The sequence below is a fragment of the Polyodon spathula genome, chromosome 4 (assembly GCF_017654505.1).
Source record: "Polyodon spathula isolate WHYD16114869_AA chromosome 4, ASM1765450v1, whole genome shotgun sequence".
Lineage (NCBI taxonomy): Eukaryota > Metazoa > Chordata > Actinopteri > Acipenseriformes > Polyodontidae > Polyodon > Polyodon spathula.
Window position 1 is genome coordinate 32,827,460 of NC_054537.1, and position 20,877 is coordinate 32,848,336.

At 37.6% G+C, this 20,877-nt stretch overlaps 1 protein-coding gene across 3 annotated transcripts in view; it reads left to right on the forward strand.

Annotated features, from left to right (window-relative positions):
• The window catches only part of LOC121314434 (BTB/POZ domain-containing protein KCTD1-like), a 47,610-nt gene that overhangs the window by 7,800 nt on the left and 18,933 nt on the right, over window positions 1-20,877 (forward strand). Inside the window, exons 1-3 of one of the 3 annotated variants that reach the window (XM_041247706.1) lie at window positions 5,228-6,805; window positions 8,576-8,595; window positions 11,434-11,613. In XM_041247706.1, coding sequence (XP_041103640.1) covers window positions 5,255-6,805; window positions 8,576-8,595; window positions 11,434-11,613 — 1,751 coding nt within the window. In that variant the 5' untranslated portion in view covers window positions 5,228-5,254. Of the gene's footprint in view, window positions 1-5,227; window positions 6,812-8,575; window positions 8,596-11,433; window positions 11,614-20,877 lie in introns of those variants that run through there. The other 2 variants (XM_041247704.1, XM_041247705.1) reach the window with 2 other exon arrangements.

Sequence of the window (20,877 nt, forward strand, 5' to 3'; positions counted from 1 at the left end):
ATGTTACTGAACATGTTTTGAAGTTGTTTTCTTTTTAAAAAAAAATAAATAAATAAATTACTTACCTGGTATGGTTCACATAACTTGTTTCCATCCCCTGAGAAACAATTACCTGGATTCACAAACCACAATCCTGAAGAACAAGCTCTTTTATTTTCCCTTGCTCCTTGCACAGCTTCTGACTTGCAAATAATTATAAAATTACATTTAAAACTATACATATGAACTGCATACAAATCAAATCTCTAATTGTAATTAAAACGTGAAAAACAACTCTTTCCTGGGTGACAACATGCATGAAAGCAGATAAAATGACTGATCTTAAAGTTTTTATAGTACAGTGCTCAACCTTTTATAACACTATAGTGGGGAGCCAATTATGTTCTGCCTTTATAACGAGTATAAAAGGGCTACTGTAATGGCATTAGGGAGCAAATGGGAACCACAACCCTACCGTGTTGTAACCGATTCCGCACTATAATGGGGCATGCTATAATGGGTGAGCGCTCTATTTGGACATTGTGTCCTATGTCTAGCCTTTCTAGCTTGCCCCATGAGATGATGACCCTCTTGGGGTTTCAGATTGTAGTTCTGCCCTTTTTTTTTTCTTCTTTTCTTTCTTAGACTGATTTTTATAAATGAACAAATTGTGACAAATTGCACGCATTAAATTGAGGGTGCAAAACTCATTTCGCTTCTCGCCTGATCCAGGAATCGCATTTGGACTAATACTCTCAGAGCTGAAAGGTGTTTAAATTAGTGACTTGGCCCAGGTCTGGAAGATCACAATTCTCTAAAACAATGTGTTCCTTGGTGCTCCAGATAAGTTGTGTTCTACGCATTGAAAAAATATAAATTTCATATGATATTTAAATTGAATGTGTAACGAATACGCATAGCTAATTTACTGAACAGCTTGAGTTTGTATGTTATCAAGCTTCTTGTACTGGTTCCCAGCGTGTCAATGGTCAATTGTGAATACTGCATGTGATAGCTAGATAAATGACAGGACAGCTTGTAGCCTGCCAGGGTATTATCAGAAACATTCGATCAATAAGTCCAGGTTTTGCATTTAAAAACAAAATAAAACGTATGGTTGAATCCACTCACTTGGAATGTGTGTGAATGGTGAATAAGCAACTTGATTCCTGATTTTTGGATTTTGAATTTCTCTGTGCTGTATTTGTCCCGCTCAACCTAACCTAACAATTTTTGGAACATAGCTATATAATAAATACAATATTCTGTTTTTGGAGAGAGCCAGAGTGCTTTATGTTGCTCTAGCAAGACGATCAATCAGGAATACAATATTATCGTTTCTTTAAAAATATACGTGCATGCAGGTGTTTTGTTAAGTACATTGCAAAAGCAGCTTTGGAATTAAAAATAAATACAAATCTGTTTCTGTGTATTTGCTTCATAGCTATAGCGTTTGTTTGTGGTCAATAAAGCAAATACGAATAAATTGTTTTTATTTTAGACCAAGTACTAGTTAAAATATAAGGTTGTAGTTAATGTATACCCCATAAGTTAACATTAGTGTGCATAGTATTTGTTGAAAGTACTCACGACTTCAAGGTAATGTTGCATTTTACTCACCCAAAATACATTGTATTCATAGTGTTTAAATTGGAGAGTAAGTTACTCAAATTGGAGAGTAAGTTACTCAATGACCTCCAAATCTTATTTGGAGAGCTGGTATTCGAAGTTACCAGGACAGGAAATGGACTCCTAAAGAAGACGAATGCATCGGTTAAGATGCTGTGATCTTGTATATCCAAACCAATGTGCTCTTGAACCATCACCTAATAGTTTCTTAGTATAATGACTTAGTTCAGTATTGTTGGAATTTATATTATATATATATATATATATATATTATTATAAAACAAGGTGTCGCAGGAAATGAGTCCAACATCAGTTTATTCACACACAACACTGCAATGAAATCAAACTAACCAAGAACAGTAAGTGCCAACACAAATCATCAATAAAAAGTAGATGATTGAAAAGAGAATTTTAATAAAAGCAGTTTATTAAAGGCTTAAGAATCTAATGAAGGATAATTCATAAATAAAAGAACAATCCAGATTTCTGCAAACCAGCTGAGAGAAAGACTGAGGTAATCGCCCAAAACAGGGCTGATGAAGGAGCGAGGAAATGAGCCGAAACATCCGGGAAAATGTTTTCTTGGAATACTGAAGATAAGACTAGAGCACAAACTACCAGATGGGTTGTGCAAGTGTTCAGGTCCAGTTGATGCTAGTGGAGCTTCTTGGCACAAGCACTGTCATACGCACATTCTAATGTTTCTGTGACCGCTCCTGGTGGTAATTTGGGTAAGCAGAATATGAAGGATAATCATTTGGTTCTTTTTTGCCTTAATTGAAGTTCTTCATAGACTTTTGATAAATGCTAACAAATAGGTTAGCTATGTGTTGATCTGACAACATTTTCAGGTCACAGGCCAACTTGTGATATCTCGGGAACCATTCGGAATGCAGACATGAAAGTGTAATCATTCTGCACCACAGACAGACTCAACAAATGATCATTTTTATCATTCTTTCTTATGCATCACATCACTAAAATATGGATTCTTTAGTGATCTGATGACACGAGGTTTAGATAATTTAAAACAGACCCATCAAAGATGTTGAACAAATTGTATGTGTTTGTTTAGAATTGAACTTCCACTGCGCTCCATAATCTGGTCTATATACAACTTGTGTGTCTGTGGATCTGAAAGTGTTAGACAATACTTACATTTTTACAAATTCGCACAGTGTATCACAAAATTGGATAGGACTTAGACCATCTGACCTTATCACAGGAAGTGGTAAGGTACTAGGTTGCAACGGATTCCAGATTTACCACGTCCTGAAGGAGTTCAACACAATGCCTTACAATAATAGTGTAGCGGGTTGGGGGGGATGCAGGGAGAATTGGCACTAGACTGACCCCTGTGGTGTAAATGAGAATATCTACTGTACACCATGACTGTAGCTGCTTATCCAAAGCGGTTAAGAATGTGGGCCAGTAAACACAAGGTAATTTGTGCCCAGACTCCGTCTGTGTACATTGGGTTACCTCACCCTGCCAATTCCCATATCTGAGACTACTGATGCTTGCCGAAATGCTCCAATACAACTATACTAAATTCTGGTATTCATCCATCACAAACAGTTTATCATACAATTACATATAATGTACATTTCGGTGGACCACTACAGAGTACTGCAAACCACTACAGTCAATTAGATTTTTACAGACAATTACATTTGTAATGATCTTTCTAGCAGGGATAGGTACTGTACAGTTTAAGCTGAATACAAGTAGCCTTGTAAGACTGTTGCATTTAAGAAATATAATTTAAAAAAAAAATAAAAACCCTCTTGCGCTTGAAGGGTGTACCAATCTCCTGTTTCCTTCAGATGAATCTGCATTCCACAAAGTAGTCTGACAACACAGCTTGGTACTCGTTTTTATAGTTAAATGGAATCTAGGCACGGTAGCACTTTTACGGTAGTGCCTGAGCTGATCCATAATATCAAAAAATCCCATTATTTTAAAATGGAATTGCTGCATCCTTCAAGCACAAAAGTCATTAAGCATATGCAGGCCCATACAAGAAGTAACCAGGAGGGTTTTGTGCACAATGATAAAGGTAGCCCAGGGAGGAACGTATTGTTCAATTGAGGTCACCAGTACCCCGCGGGACGTTTTTAAATGTTGATTTAAGGATGAACTATTACATTTGATGCTGAATTAAAATTCAGATGATGATGACACAGATACTTAGGCATTATTCTAATAAATTCTTTCAAAAACATAACAACATATTGGTGGTGAAGAATGAAATCCACTTACATAAAGAATGTACAGATTAAAAGGCTTAAGCAGTGCAGTCTGGCTGTTTAGTGGGTTATCCAATATTTTACTGAATAAATAGTACATGTTAAGGTTATTGTATTTAATTATGTTTTTGATTTATTAATTGAGGTCATTCCACTGAAATAAATGTGACCTGGAACTTTTAGCTGTGAATAGGTTATTGTACAATGGAGTGTTCATATTTTACATATAGTAGCCTAAGCATACAAGCGTGTGTGTTGTGCATGTTTGTTCTGTTAAGGGGCCTCGTCAGTTGTGTGCCAGTTCGCTGCTACTTTATTGTACTGTTAGCAGGGTTACCGCTGGCCAACATGCATGATAGGATTTCAGTTTCTGTTATATTTTTATGTATAATTTAATTACATGCTGGAACACAGTTTAACTAGCGTCTTATCAGCTCATCAACTGTTTTGGTACTATTTACACACTTTTGGCCGGCTGGCAGGCAAATGGGTTGAAATCCTTGAGAAACATCATGTAATAGATCAGATAATCACCAGCCCTCTCCCTATGCCGAGTGTGGGAGATTCGTCTGAGTCAGACACCTCGTCGTTGTTTTGTAGCTTTGTTTTTAAATAACGTTTATCTAAAATCTGTCATTTGAGAACAGTAGATTTGACGCATAATTTGTTAAAAGCTATCTGTGATATCTGATATAGCAACACACTTGTCATTGCACGAATATGTCTCTTTTTAGAAACTAAGAAAACTTCATTTTGACCCCTTTGTTTTAGAATGAATGGGCTGCAAAATGTATTTTCAAAAGGGGAAAAAAAGGATATCCTCACTCCCTGATCGTTCTGCTTTCTGGTTGGCGGGTGGGCACGCTTTGATTTATAATTTGTATTCTTTGTTTCTTTTCCCCCTGGAGTTAAGTCGCAGAGCGGTACAGACCTTAACCCTTTGCATGTGTGTACACAGTAGTACACCTAGTCTGAATGGTGTTATAAACAAGTTGAGTACGAAAATGAGAATCGATAGTTTTGCATGTTTTGTTTTTGGTAGAGGGATCTGGTCTGAACCTGAAATATAAATATTTTAGACCAGACCAATATATTGTGTTCTGATTTGGGCATACATGTTTTTGCTCATGTAATACGATTTGCTTTTTAAATATGTCTGCCTGAAGTTGAAATGCATCATTCGGTCCAATACAGATTACTTCTGCCTGTTTCTGTGGGCAATTACGATGTATTTATTGTGAAATCTCCCTCATGTCTGTTTTGAAACGAGCGGTCCCTGCACCTTTAAGAGGCTGTCTGCCTGTACTAGCTGAAGGTCACTAAATACAAAGGCTCTCAGCGCTGCGGTCCAATATAGCGCATGCGTCCTGCCCGAGGACTGACAGAGAGACTGCAATATGGCGAGAATGCCTGGCAGCGGAGATAGCTATGCAGATACAGAGAGGACAAAAAATGACCAAAATAGTTACCTGGTGAGGAGCGACGATGAGGATGAAGAGATCCAGCAAATCCAGATAACTGGGGACGAGGAGGATGAAGAGGATGATATCGGGCTGGAATGGGAGGCAGAGAATGAGGACCCTGAGAACTGTTGTATTATGGAAACGGAAACGGTCCTTATGCGGAATACGGACCAGGGGAGTGAGTTGGACTCGTTTCACATCTCTGGACTGGACTCGCACCTGGGATCGGATCTGCAGCGTTCAGACCGATCCAGGCTCAGCGAAAACACTCGTTTAGCCACCAGGTATGCGGTTAGGATCTTCCGCGAATACCTGAGTGAGAAATCACAAAGTCTGGACTTCGAGAATATGGACAAGGAAGCGCTGTGCAAGGTGCTGAGGTCTTTCTATGATGAGGCACGCTCAAAAAGTGGGCAGCTGTATAGCAAGTCTTCTCTGATCAGTATTAGGAGCTCCTTGAACAGGTACCTCAACGAGCCGCCTTACTGTCGCACTTTGGATCTGACTAAAGACCCCGAGCTCAGGAGTGCTAACCTGACACTGGCAGCTGTAATCCGAAAGCTGGAAGAGCAAGGCGCAGGTCCTGTTGTGCAGAAGCAAGCAATCACTCGAGCTGACTTAAGAAAACTGTACACCTCCAGTGTGTTTAACACAAGCACGCCTTTCGGCTTGCTCAATAAAGTGTGGTTTGAAACATGCATGTATTTCTGCACCAGAGGCAGAGAGAATCAGAGAGAGTTAGAAGAGGACTCTTTCGGCTTGGCAGTAGATGAGGATGGGAGAAAGTTTGTGTACTTTAAAGCACTCGGCCCCTACCATAAGTCCAGATCAGCGTCTTGGAGTAAAAAGAGAACAGACTCTGATGAGGATAACTTACCTCGCATGTACGAAACTAGAACGGAGTTCTGCCCTTACGCCAGTTTTGTGAAATACATTTCCAAGCGGAACTCCCTTTGCAAGGCTTTCTTTCAGAGGCCGAGGGATCATTGCAGTGAGAGCGACGTGACTTGGTATGAAAACAAAGCGATTGGCAAAAATCTGCTGGGGACCAGGATGCAAATGTTATCCAGGGCTGCCAAGCTGTCAAAGACGTATACCAACCACTGCATCGGCGCTGTGTCTATCGCAACTCTAAATAGCATAGCTGGCATTGGGACGAAGTTAACGTCTTATGAAATTGCTCCGGAGACTGCCATTGGGACCCAATATAATTTCCAACTAGTTGACCCGTTTGTGCAGCAGGTTGAAGTTGGCAAGGTAGAAATTAAACCATCCGCAGCTTCCAAGCGGACACTGTTTGAGCCCGGCTACCCCGCTGAAGTGACTGGCCGGTCCTCTCCCAAAAGGCTACGTATGCGCCGTGCTGAGCAGCACGTGGACACGCCTGCTGTGATTTCACAGAGAGCTGACCCACAACCAGCTCCTGCTGTTCCTCCGGAGTCCAATGGACAGACGGGGACACCGTCGCCAACCATTGTACTACCTGTGCAGGTAAAGTTGCTTCAATCACTTACCGCGGGGGGTTTCTAAGTTTTTAATATATCGTACTTGCTATTGAACTGTGATGAAATACATCACGTTACACATAAATTACACAATACTTTATTTAATATTGCATTTTTTTAAATTAATTTATTTGGCGCCTTTATCCAATGATTTTTATTACACGTTTTTCGTTTGTGTATTTCACTAAAGGTTCACCCATAACTGTAAAGCACGCAATAGTAACGTGTATGAACAATTTCAGTTTTTCTACAAGTGCTATTTAATTCATGTGCTTTAACTTTTTTCTAGTTCAGTACGTTTTGTTTTACACTACAGTAAATTAACATTGTTTTAAAAAAAAAAAGGTGATACGTATTTAAATCTTCCTATTATATACCAATATTTTGTATCTGATTTGAATGCCAATAAATGTCACAGAACAAAAGCTGCTTTTTTTTTTTTTTTTTTAAATTTGCTTTCAAACCTCTGTACTGATGCCCCTTATACTGGCTATGGACTTCTTAGTGCAGAATAAAATAATGTTAAGGTCTGTATGTTATTGGCTACTAATAATTAGTTACTTCCCCCCCCTAGCCTCCCACAGTTTGAATATAACACCAATTTGAATGTAACAGTGCTATGTAACAGCTTTGCATGTGAATACTGTGGCGGTGTATGCAGTTCATAATGGACATACAGGTTATTGATTTGGTAATGGTGTGTATCAGCCTCCCACAGTTTGAATATAACACCAATTTGAATGTAACAGTGCTATGTAACAGCTTTGCATGTGAATACTGTGGCGGTGTATGCAGTTCATAATGGACATACAGGTTATTGATTTGGTAATGGTGTGTATCACAATTGATTGACCCAAGAGATACATAACACTTACATTGCAAAGTGGTTCAATGTTTTTCTTGGTATTTGCCAGAAACAAACATGTTATCACATTGACTGGGCAGACACATGGCAAATGACATTTAATAAAGAAAAGTGTAAGGTACTGCACGCAGGAAATAAAAATGTACATTATAAATATCATATGGGAGATACTGAAATTGGAGAAGGAATCTATGAAAAAGACCTAGGAGTTTTTGTTGACTCAGAAATGTCTTCATCTAGACAATGTGGGGAAGCTATAAAAAAGGCTAACAAGATGCTCAGATACATTGTGAAAAGTGTTTGAATTTAAATCAAGGGAAGTAATGTTAAAACTGTACAATGCACTAGTAAGACCTCATCTTGAATGTTGTGTTCAGTTCTGGTCACCTCGCTATAAAAAAGATATTGCTGCTCTAGAAAGAGTGCAAAGAAGAGCGACCAGAATTATTCCGGGCTTAAAAGGCATGTCATATGCAGACAGGCTAAAAGAATCGAGTCTGTTCAGTCTTGAACAAAGAAGACTACGCGGCAACCTGATTCAAGCATTCAAAATTCTAAAAGGTATTGACAGTGTCGAACCAAGGGACTTTTTCAGCCTGAAAAAAGAAACAAGGACCAGGGGTCACAAATGGAGACTAGACAAAGGGGCATTCAGAACACAAAATAGGAGGCACTTTTTTACACAGAGAATTGTGAGGGTCTGGAATCAACTCCCCAGTAATGTTGTTGAAGCTGACACCTTGGGATCCTTCAAGAAGCTGCTTGATGAGATTCTGGGATCAATAAGCTACAAACAACCAAATGAGCAAGATGGGCCGAATGGCTTCCGCTCGTTTGAAAACTTTCTTATGTCTATTCATACTTATGTCTATAATATCGAGACAGGCAGTCTTACAAGGTACAGAGTTGTGTGCGCAAGGGAGTGGATCCTAAATTGCGAGAGAGGAGTGTGCCATCATCTTTTTAAATAAGCTATGCTAAAGTTATCACAGTTTTGTTTGTATGGATCCAGACACTTTTGAAGAGCAGCTGAGGCTTGTAGGACCACGAATAACAAGAAATAACACTATGCATATATATATATATATATATATATATATATATTATATATATATATATCATATACCAAGTGCCTACACACGGAGTGGGTAAATCGCAATACGAATATTATAGCTTGTGGATTTCAAATAAAATGTTTCATATTTTTTTTGATAGTTTTTGAAATGCACTTTGCCTACACGTCTCCTTGTTACCCCAGTTAAACATTTCCACAGTATAGGCTTTGTTTCAGGTACCCATGTATGAATAAAAAAAATGGAATTTATTGATTTGTTTATTTACAGATTCGGAAGATGACAGACCCGTTCCCACCAAAAAAAGAAAAACCAAAGTACAAAAAGAAGACATTTTTACTGAAGTGCTGGAATTGCAAAAGGGAAATCTTTTGTTGGAAAGAGAGAAACTCGATTTGGAAATTAAAATGCTAAAATTAAAAATAGCCCAATTGGAACAGGGTTAATAAATGGGAAGGGATTGATACAGGGTTGTTGTTATTATTTTTGTTGTTAGGAGTTGTTATATTGTGAATGTGTATAATTAAATAATAAAAAAAGAAAAATTCCTATGAGGGGGGTGGTGATTTAGTGAGGACAGTTTTTGTTGGACTCCCTGCTTCTGCATTGCATGGACATGTATCCTGTGGTACTGAGTCATCAGGGAGAGGGAAATCTGATGGGTCTCCAAGATTTCATAGTCTGTAATAAAGAAGGAACAGTTTGTCATAGCCATACATATTATATTATATATATATATATATATATATATATATATATATATATATATGTATATATGTATGTGTGTATATATGTATATATATATATATATATATATATATATATATATATATATATATATATATATATATATATATATATATATATATGTTTATAATTGTAAAGTAATATCCTACAAAAACATGTTAAAACATCTATACACTTGTTGTAAATTTGCATTCGACAAACCTCATATAACTTTAAAAAATCATTGGTACCTTGCAAAATTGTGTAGTGCTGCTGTTGCACATATAATTGCACACACCCTATCTGAAGACATTCAGATCTCTACCTGTAGGATGTGAAAAAGCCAATTCCACAGTTCAATGCACCTTTCCACTGTTCCATGTTTTGGAATGAGCCTGATTGTAATTGGCCTGTGTAGGACTTTGAGGGTTGAGATAGGGCATCATAAGCCACGGTTTTAAGGCATAACCTCAATCCCCAAGAAGAAAGCCCTGCACAATTCTGGTGTAAAAAGCGGTGTGGACTGAACTGTTGAGCAGTATTCTTGAGTCATGGATGCTGCCTGGCCACTGTCCTACCATGTTGTTGATAAGGTGGTTAGGATCTGAAATTATTTGTATATTAATTCAGTGGTAACCCTTTCTGTTGAAATATATATTCTCATTGTGATATGGAGCCTGGATTTTTCCAGTGCCATCGTCTGCACCCACATCATTTGGAAATCTAGCGATCTTCTAAAAGCTTCCTTTTTAAGTTTTTGTAATTTGGACGGGTCTGTTGGAAACGTAACTGAAGCGGCTCAGTTTTCTTTTCAGTGACCTGAAATACACGGTGGGCAATCCTGTTGGCTGACGATTTGTGAATCCCAGTTGCATAGAACATAACTGCCACACAAACTTGACTACGAGGATGCTGTGCCTTCTGTTGGTTGCAGGCTCCAATTCCTCTCTTAACATTTCCAATAAAGTTAATACATCCTCGTTGTGGAAACGCAGTCTTTCAAACACTGCAATGTTATTTAAATTCTGTAAGGGATTGTGGCTGTCCTTTTTTTTTTTTTTTTTTTTTTTTTTCGCCCCATTTAAGCCTGGTGAGGGGGAGGATTAAATGATTTAAATTTAAGACCAGGTTCAAATTAAGACTTTGTGCAACACTTTCTTCTTTCGCCAGATAAAGTTGCTTTGGCTTAAAATTTAAGTCCAGAAAGTCGAAGAAAGAATTTTAAAAGCAGGGTTCACCTTCTGTGCCAGAATTTTCCCCGTCAATGGGGTTCTGATAACCTATTGCAATTACTCACTCAATATATTATACTTAATATATATAGTTTATAACTATATATAAAATATATATACTTATATATGATATATATATACTATATCTATAGATATATATGAAATATATATATATATATAATAATTTCTGTGTTAAGTGCTTTGGTCTGAGTTTAGAAGCTGCTCTTCAGTTTAGCTTCCAGCCATAGACATTAGTAACTAAAGTGTCTTGTGTATATAGTTTCCTTTTGTGTTGCTTGTCTTGGGTGCCCACTAGTTGGCAATGGTGTGTACTGACAGATATTTTTGACTGATTTATCCTGTGTTATTTGTAGTATTTTTATGGCTGAACTGTAACGCATGATCAGAATATGACACTATTGTCCCTACCCTGTCAGTTCTGCTAAATGGAAGGTATTATTGCTGTTATGTCAGTGTGGCTTGAGTCTCTCTTAATTTTGCTACATTTTGTTTTTAGTATTACCTTTTTCATATTCTTCCTCTGGGTCTGGTTGGGATATTGATTCCCCCTTTTTGTGTTGTGATATTTCTTTCTGATTTTGGCAAAGCGCTTGTATGTTCGGTAACTAGTGAAATGAGAAATATTAAAAATACATACATGTAGATTTATTCAAGTTTTCAATTTTTTTTTTTTTTTTTTTTTTTTTTTTAGGATAAACAGAGCCAATATGTCTAGACCCATGATAACCAGGTCTCCTGCATCTCCTTTGAACAACCAGGGTATTCCAACATCTGCACAGCTCACCAAGTCCAATGCACCAGTACATATTGACGTGGGCGGCCACATGTACACCAGCAGCCTGGCGACACTCACAAAGTACCCAGAGTCCAGGTAAGCATACAGTCTTCCACACAAGAAATTGAAATGGTGCAAGCCTAGTAATGTCATTGATTAGCAGTACTGGCCACTGTACCTTGTACTGTGTGCCTCTCCACCCAGCACCTGCTTTGACAGTATTCTGCAGACCTGGTCTGTTTAGTAATCTTTGTCTACTATTATAAACGTGCATGACAACCTCTTGGGGGAGTTTGTGAAGTTAATACTGTTTACTAGGCAGGTAGTCATGACCAGCCAACTCTTTGTTTTGTGTCCAAAACATAACACTGTGTAACAATTTATTTATTTATTTATTTTTATTCCTGGGTAGTAAGTGTTATTTCCTAATTGCTTATGCCTCAAAAGTAGAGAAAATGGCTATTATTCCCCACAAACTTTGCTTTTGTGACAAGGACAGTGATATTTCAAAGCAATTTGACAAGCAATTAGGAAATAACACTTACTACCCAGGAACAAAAATTGTGTTACATAGTGTAATTTAGCAATTCACTTTAGCTAACCAATAGAGTGCTTCTAGAAGGCGGAGGACGATGACACTACAGCTTATAACCTACTCTCAGGCCTTAATATCCCCTACCATTCGGTACTGGCCTGCTTTCTAGCAGAAGCATGTCAATCCCCTTTTTAAATGTTTGTTTGGCCTCCTGAGCTGTGGCTGAGCTTCCAGATGACGCACACATAGCCATCCACTGTTTCAGTAGCAGCTGGTGTGTAAGTCGCTCATAGAATGGCATGTGTCAAGTAGGTTTTAAGGGTCAAGGAAGCTTACTACAGTGAATTACCTTTTGGGCAACGTATAAGATTTGGCTTCTCATGAAGTTGAGTGCACAGAAGGCTTAACTGTGGAGGAATGTAGTGAACAGATGGCAAATAACTGCTTTAATATTAACACAGAAAATAATTCTGGAACATTAAAGCTTTACCCATGCTTGTATAACAAATGCAAAGGAATGAGAAGACTAAATTCAGCACTGGCTTGAAATAGTACATCTTTTGATTTAAAAAAAAAAAAAATGTCGTATTAATATACACATTGCTTCAAACCACGTGAAGGAGTGGCCAAGTTGTTGGAGCCAGGTACAGTTTCTTGGTTTGTACTGCTGAAAAAATGTTGTCCACAGGGCAAGTACAGTATGTGATCCCTTAATTTGCCTGATTGTCACTCAGCTTCTTAGATGGGTAGAAACTAGATTCCCTAGAACATGAGATGTCATAGTAGATCAACAAATACGCACACCACGAAACACTTGGTTTCATATGGAAATTTTCAACCACAGTGTTTCTTTTGTGGGAGAAAACACAATACAAGCTTGGTTTGTAGGCTTTATAATTGTCAAAAGAGATGTTGCCCCTTTAAGAGGTGCTGTTTCTATAAATTGACAGCAGTGTTAAAACATTCTAGAATGTAAAAGGATATGTTAAAGTGGACATTCTTTTGGAAAGCATGTCATGTCTTAAAGTCTATGTGCGATCGCAATGTACTGATACACCAAAAAAAAAAAAAAAAAAAAAAAAAAAAGATTCATTACCTGTCTAGCTATGATGTTTCATTGTAAAATCATCCAAGTATAAAGACAACATGCCAGGTCCCCTTGTTGTTGCAGCTAACTAGTGCATACTGTGTGAAAGAGCTGGGAGCTTTCAGTGATCTGTCAGCTCTCCTTTCATTTTTAGTTCTTGTTGAATGCATTTAATAAAAACAAATACCAGTTTGCTGTCCTGACAGCTCTTCGTTCCCTGCCTCCTTGTTCCATTTCTCATTTGACTCTGATTGCATATCCAGCTGCATTGATCCTGTATGCAGTCTCAAACAGTTGTTGGAAACAGCATTGTTTGACAGGCTGCAAGGAGAGTAGGTAAAGTTCTGATTGGGGACCGTGTAGAGCCAACAGTAGGTTTGACACAAAAATGTATATCTTAGTAGGGTGTTATTATTATTATTATTATTATTATTATTATTATTATTATTATTTATTATTATTATTATAACTATTTTTATTATATTATTATTAAACTTTTCATAGTGGACCACCATCGCAAAGTGCTCTACAGAGGTAGGCTGTGAACTGTGAAGGGTGACTTGAAATAGTACATTGATTTAACATCTCATCCGCAAGATGGAGCACAAGGAGGTTAAGTGACTTGCTCAGGGTCACACACAATGTGTCAGTCAGTGTGAGAGGTGGGATTTGAACCGGTGACCTTCTGGTTATAAGCCCTGGACTTTAACCACTGAACCACACGTAATCGTCAAAGCTGTTGAAATTGCATAAGTATTTCTAGACTCCTTTTAACTTATACATCATGCAAAACAAAGATTGAACTTTAATTTCAGTACATGATTTATAATGCACTTCTGATTTGCTACTTTCTTATGGTTGCCTAAGATAAAGTCAGCACAATTGTCTTAATTTGTGTCATGACTTGAAGCATAAAAAAAGCACATATCCCAGAATTAGAAGAAAAAAAGGAGACCTTTTCAAGTCGCATGAAGTTCAAGTTAAAATGTGAAATGTTGAAAGGCAAGTTCTGCAATATGGCAATACAAAAGCATGTAGTTATTGCTATAATACCACTTTCATACACACTGAGCTGTCTCAGAGCCATTTTCAAAAAAAGCCGTCATAACCCTTTCACACAGCCAACGGGATCATGTGAGGGCAACTTTCAAACATGTCAGTCAACAGATCGTTTTCATGGCAGTGGCAACAGAAACAAAACACATTTTAAATAAGTAAGCAGAATAACATGTTTAAGCTAAAAAAGGACTTGTGTATATCAATGTCTTTTTAATGGATGGAGCTGTACCGTAAACTTCCCTGTGCTCACTTTGTGCTCACTTTGTTTTCTATATATATATATATATATATATATATATATATATATATATATATATATATATAATATGGAAAATTTTAATAATTTTTGGGTATGCATTATTATTTTCATTCAGCCTTTCCGATACTAACTGCAGTGTATTAAGTTATGTGCTTCTCGACCATCAAAAAAAAGTTTTACCTATTGCATATACTGTCAACAGCTACAATTGCATTAAAAGCATATTGATAAAAAAAAATGCTAATGTTCTTTTTGTATGTTATATATATATATATATATATATATATATATATATATATATATATATATATATATATATATATATATATATATATATATATATATATAAAGCTGCTTGTGTCTGTTGCTCACTTTTGAGTTTCCTTTGCATTCTCAAAGTCCCCTGATCACATTAACTGGATTTGAGCAGGGTCTGTACCCCAAGTTCTACTTCACAGTTCCTAGTGCCACATCTGTTTAGTAGCTGTCACTATTTTAAAGTTTAACAATTCCTTTACTACTTTGGGTCTCCAATTTCTCATTTTTGATCAGCCATTGTATTTGAAAAAATTGAAAGTGTGCAAGACCGATGACTTTTAGTATTTACCTCGCAAGGTGTTTCAGAGACGGCATGAAATATGCCAGCTCTGTGACAGTGTCGCTTTCTCACTGGGTAGGGGCACAAGGCAGGGTTGCCCTTTATACAGGCCTTAGAGTCTTTAGCGGAAGCCATAAGATCTTGCAAAACCATAAAGAGCATTTCTTTCGTGGCCCAGGAACACAAAATATGCTATACGGATGATGTATTGATGCTTGTCTGACCCCCAGAGGCCAGTTACATCGTTGCATAGTGAAGGGGTCATTAACCATTTTTGGGCAAGAGAACCAAACTGAATGGAAATTTAGAACAAGTGGTCTGCAAAGAGCCAATCATACACACAATTTATGTACTTTTTAAAGTGCAAAAAAATATACAATTGAAATTGATTTATTGTACTTGCTGCACTTATTTAATGTAACTTCTGCTGCTGCTGCATCGTTTTGCTAATTTCTTTTGAACCAGTGAGCGGTGAACCGAGGATACAGATAATTGGGCATTCTAAAATGGGGAGAAAATCGGGGTAAAAAATTGGCGACAACTAAATTTATAAAAGAAAAAAATAAATAAATTGCACATGCCCATTTTATTGTGAATTTCTGCATCGAAAGTGGCATCTCCACTAGAAACTAGAGGACTGAGCACATGCTGATGATGGGCGGAGTTTCAAATGACACTGGAAGTAAGGGGAAAAGCTGCCATGGATGCTGAAGCTGTATCTTCAGGCGAGTTTGTGTCCTTGTTATATGCGAGGCACACATTCAAATCCATTTTCATCCTTTCGGATCTCAAAATATTTTTTTATTTGTTGTCGGACAACCTTGTGTCCAAGTCATGTAGATTAAGTTGAAGATCAAACCAGAATTTATGCACCAACCCGACTGACATCAGGGGTTGAACTTTTTGCACTGGCATAAAATTCCCTTCTGTTTTTTCTTTGAATTCATTCCTTAATGAATGTCCATATTTTCTTTTTCTTTAAACCAGTGTTTAAGTACATTACCAGCCATTGCTACAGTGTGGGGTTTTTTGTGTATGTTTTTTCAGTCTTTGTTCTATTTCATTTCCTCATCTGCTGCTGCACATATTGTGTTTTTTTTTTTTTTTTTTTTCAGATGGACTGCTCTCTTCACTCAAAGTTGGTGTTGTACCAGTTATCTGGAGTTTCATCCCCCAAATTTATTAAAAGCAGATGGGTGGAATATCAATCATTTTTGGCAGTGGTTTTGTAACTAATAATAAATAAAATGGCAGTTTGTCATGGAATTTAGAATGTAGTGATTGTCGGTGTGAAGCGATTCATTAGTATGTATATATATACGCTATATATATATATATATATATATATATATATATATATATCATGTGATGCTGTTTAACCAATCGGAGGTTGTTATTTTTTCAAGTCGTACTATAACTTCAGATCAGTCCATTTGTGCATTTTTGTTAGATACAGTGGCTCTCAAAAATATTCACCCCCCCTTGGACTTTTCCACATTTTATTGTGTTACAACATGGAATCAAAATGGATATAATTAAGAGTTTTTGCCAGTGATCAACACAGAAAAGTCCATAATGTCAAAGTGAAAAATCAAATCTACAGATTATTCTAAATTACAAATACAAAACAAAATAGTTGATTACATAAGTATTCACCCCCTTGAGTCAATATTTGGTAGATGCACCTTTGGCAGTAATTACAGCCATGAGTCTATTTGGATAAGTCTCTACCAGCTTTGCACATCTGGGCACTGCAATTTTTTCCCATTCTTCTTTGCAAAGTTGCTCAAGCTCCATCAAATTGGATGGGGACCTTTGGTGAACAGCAATTTTCAACTCTCCACATATTCTCAATTGGATTGAGGTCCAGGCTTTGACTGGGCCACTCCAGGACATTGACCTTTTTGTTTTTAAGCCACTCCAGTTGGCTTTGGCTGTATGTTTTGGGGTCATTGTCCTGCTTGAAGATGAATCGTCTCCGAAGTCCCAGGTCTCTTGCAGACTTCAGCAGGTTTTCCTTCAGGATTTCTCTGTACTTTGCTTCATCCATTTTGCCCTCCATCTTCACAAGCTTTCCAGACCCTGATGCAGTGAAGCATCTCCCATGGCATGATGCTGCCACCACCATGTTTCACGGTAGGAATGGTGTTCTCAGGATGATGTGCGGTGTTATGCTTGCGCCAAACATAGCGCTTAGCATTGAGGCCAAAAAGCTCTATTTTGGTCTCTTCAGACCATAGAATCTTCTTCCACTTGGTCTCAGAGTCTCCCACATGCCTTCTGAGTTTTTTTTTTCAACAATGGCTTTCTTTTTGCCACTCTACCACAAAGGCCAGTTTTGTGAAGCACCCGGGCTATTGTTGCCATATGCAGTGTCTCCCATCTCAGCCGTGGAAGACTGTAACTCCTTTAGGGTTGCCATAGGCCTCTTGGTGGCCTCCCTGACTAGTGCCCTTCTCGCCCGGATACTCAGTTTTTGAGGACAGCTTGTTCTATATTCTCTGTTTCTTAATAATGGACTTTACTGTGCTCCAGGGATATTCAATGCCTGGAAGTGTTCTTATGTCCTACCCCTGAGTGGTGCTTTTGAAGAACCTTATTCCGGATTTGCTTTGAATGTTCCTTCGTCTTCATGATGTAGTTTGTTAGGAAATGTACTAACCAACAGTGGGACCTCCCAGAGACAGCTGTATTTAACCTGAAATCATGTGAAACACCTTAATTGCACACAGGTGGAACTAATTATGTGATTTCTAAAGACAGTTGGTTGCACCAGAGCTTATTTAGGTGTGTCATAGCAAAGGGGGTGAATACTTATGCAATCAATTATTTTCTGTTTTATATTTGTAATTTAGAACAATTTGTAGATTTTTTATTTTTTTTTTCCTTCTTCACTTTGACATTATGGACTTCTTTTGTGTAGATCAGTCGCAAAAACTCCTAATTAAATAAATTTTGATTCCATGTTGTAACACAATAAAATGTGGAAAAGTCCAAGGGGGGTAATACTTTTGAGAGCCACTGTATGCGCATTGCTGAGCAAGGCTTTCTAGACTTTAATTTAGTGTGTAAAACTTTAACCCAAATTTCTGACTCCATGAAGTCAGTAACTTCCAGTTGTAAATCTCCAATTTTGAGATGCCCAGAATCACTGTTAAGTCCAGTGGTTCCATACAAGTTTCATGGGGATGAATCATAAACTTGAACAAAGTGCAGTGTCTGCAAAAGTCCACAAAACGAGGCTTGAACGGCACTAGCAGATCAGATGTGAACGCCACAAGCTGCTGTAGATCTAGATTGTTGCTAGGATCCTCTACCATGCATGAATCTTGAACCATTCCTAACCTCTCAAAGCGATTGTGGCAGGGCAGAAGCCCTGCCAGTATAAGGTGTGCGGGGAGAAAACTTGTGAGAATGTGGCTGGGGTCATAATTGAATGATTAATGGTTAATGATGCTCCAGCCACAGGTGTGTAAGAAGGGGAATCATAGGTGTTAGTGAATTTGGTGTTTTGAGTTGAAGGTGAATTGTGTGTTGGTGTTTCATAGGTGTTTAGTGGAGTTTATGAAGCAGTGTTTTATTGAAAGCTAACCTGTTTTGTTTAACTGTTTGTTTTGGCCACTGTGCCTGTTTTATTTTGTTTATTATTTATTATTAAAAGTGAGCATTAGCACTTTAAACTCCAACTTCTGTATCTGAGTCTTCCTTCCTGGTCATAACAGCCTTGCCAGTGATTATATCCTGTTCACAGCGAGTCAGTCTGCCAGTCACTATCTCTGAACAAATTCAATTTGGATTCAAATGCAAGAATCCAATTGACAATAACCACTACCAATGCTGTTACTCCACGTGACTGGGCACAAAGTGCTTCTTGGTGTGTAATACAGTGAAAGCTTAAAATGGGACTGTGGCAGAGCAAAGCTCTGCCCTTTATAAATTGGCAGGGGTGGGGTTAAATTCCCCTACCTGCCTGGGTTTATTGTGTTCAGGTGGCTGGGGTTGATTAGCATAATTAACAATCAATCAATGCCCAGCCACCTGACATAAAAGGAGGTCTCAGCTTCCCATTAGAGAGAGGAGGGAGCTGAGGAGGCAAGTTGGTGGTTGTATTTGCTGATTTGGTTTGGTGAATTTTTTCTTATCCAGTAAAGGCATCGCCCAGCCTGGAAATCTTTATTTTTGTAAGTTTTGTTATTTGTGTATAAGTATCTTTATTTTTGCCCTTGTGCCCTTTTATTTTGTGTTTTTGGTAATTAATAAAAGTATTATTTTTTTTGAACTGAAGTCTGTCTCTGGGCCTCTATCCACTCGCCAGCCTGTCACGGGGACGTTTCTGTTCTGACAAAACAACAAATCCTTTGTTTACCCATCGTGCTGGGTGCACCATCGGTACACACTGAAACAAGCTCCCCTACCTGGATCTGCGTCTCGCTGACAAAATCCAGCAGAGTTTTAAGTATGTCTTCGCCTCTTGTTTGATGTTTTCATTTGCTGAATTGCAAACATTTCTTCATGTACTAAATTGCCACATATATATCTCTGGAGAATATATAGTTGACTCATCCAAAGCAAAATATATATATATATATATATATATATATATATATATATATATATATATATATATATATGTGTGTGTGTGTGTGTGTATGGCAAAACTTTTTCTATTTGCTGTTTGTCAACCTGATCTACTATTTTCACAGGTCAATCATTAATTGCCTTTACAGATAAAGGCATATCGTGTATTGGCAGTAAAATTTTGTCTTTTGGTAGGGAATTCTTCAAATAACTCTTTGGCTATATTAAGCATATAGCTCTTCACCTGTTTGCCATCACTGAAAAGCTAACCTTTGCGAACAATCTGTAACTCGCTAACAAACTTGCAACAAACAAACTTGCTGAAATTTAGACTTTAACCACCTTTATTCGACAATGCCAGCTCCTCTGAGGCCTTTTTCCACACTTTACCTTCTGCGTATTTTTGCTGCAAATACAGCATGTTTTCTCATGAGAAGCCAGTTGTTCACTGCGTATGAGCCAAAGTGGAAATCCTGACTTCTCCACAAAGGCATACGTATCTGTCCATTCTGGATGAAAAGAATGGTATTCCTCATCTGATGAGGACTAAAATACTTGAATTCTAATAAACCCTAGTTTGGGAAAAATGGTGTACTCCAATTTAGAGATTACTATAGATACAATTACAACCAATTTGCAAAATTGGAGTAGGTTAAATCTTTCAATCTGCTGAAAAATCAAAAAATGGCATATGCAATTGTCTATATGGATGATCCCTTTAGCAATTGAACCGCAAACTGAACAAGTGGTCCAGTTAATAAAGGGGGTCGTAAATTGCCAACATTTCTAAATATTATTTTGTCTTCTTTTTTTTAACTCATAGCTTCTGTGAGAAAGACAGGGACTGAAAGACCAGATTGGGTAAATATTGAGGCGAAGATGCAAATACCCTTATTTGATTTCTTGGAACAGGAACAGCTTGAGCAAATTATTTCTAATCCTGTTATAGCTCCTACTGTTTCAGTCTCGGCACAGACACATGTATTGTTCAAATAATCCATTGGAATGTATTAAGACTCTCCAATATGGGGAACAATCCTAAAATTAAGAAAGTAAAAATGTTAATTGGGGAAGTTGACGAAGGGGTATACATTATATTAAAGACATCCACACAGAAGAAAATTGACACATTGGAATTAATACAAAATAAGTACAACATTCCTAGGACTGATTTCTGGAGGCACCTGCAGCCTAGGGGGTTTGTTAGGGAGTGGTCAAAGTTCCACAGCCTTCATTGGTAGTTA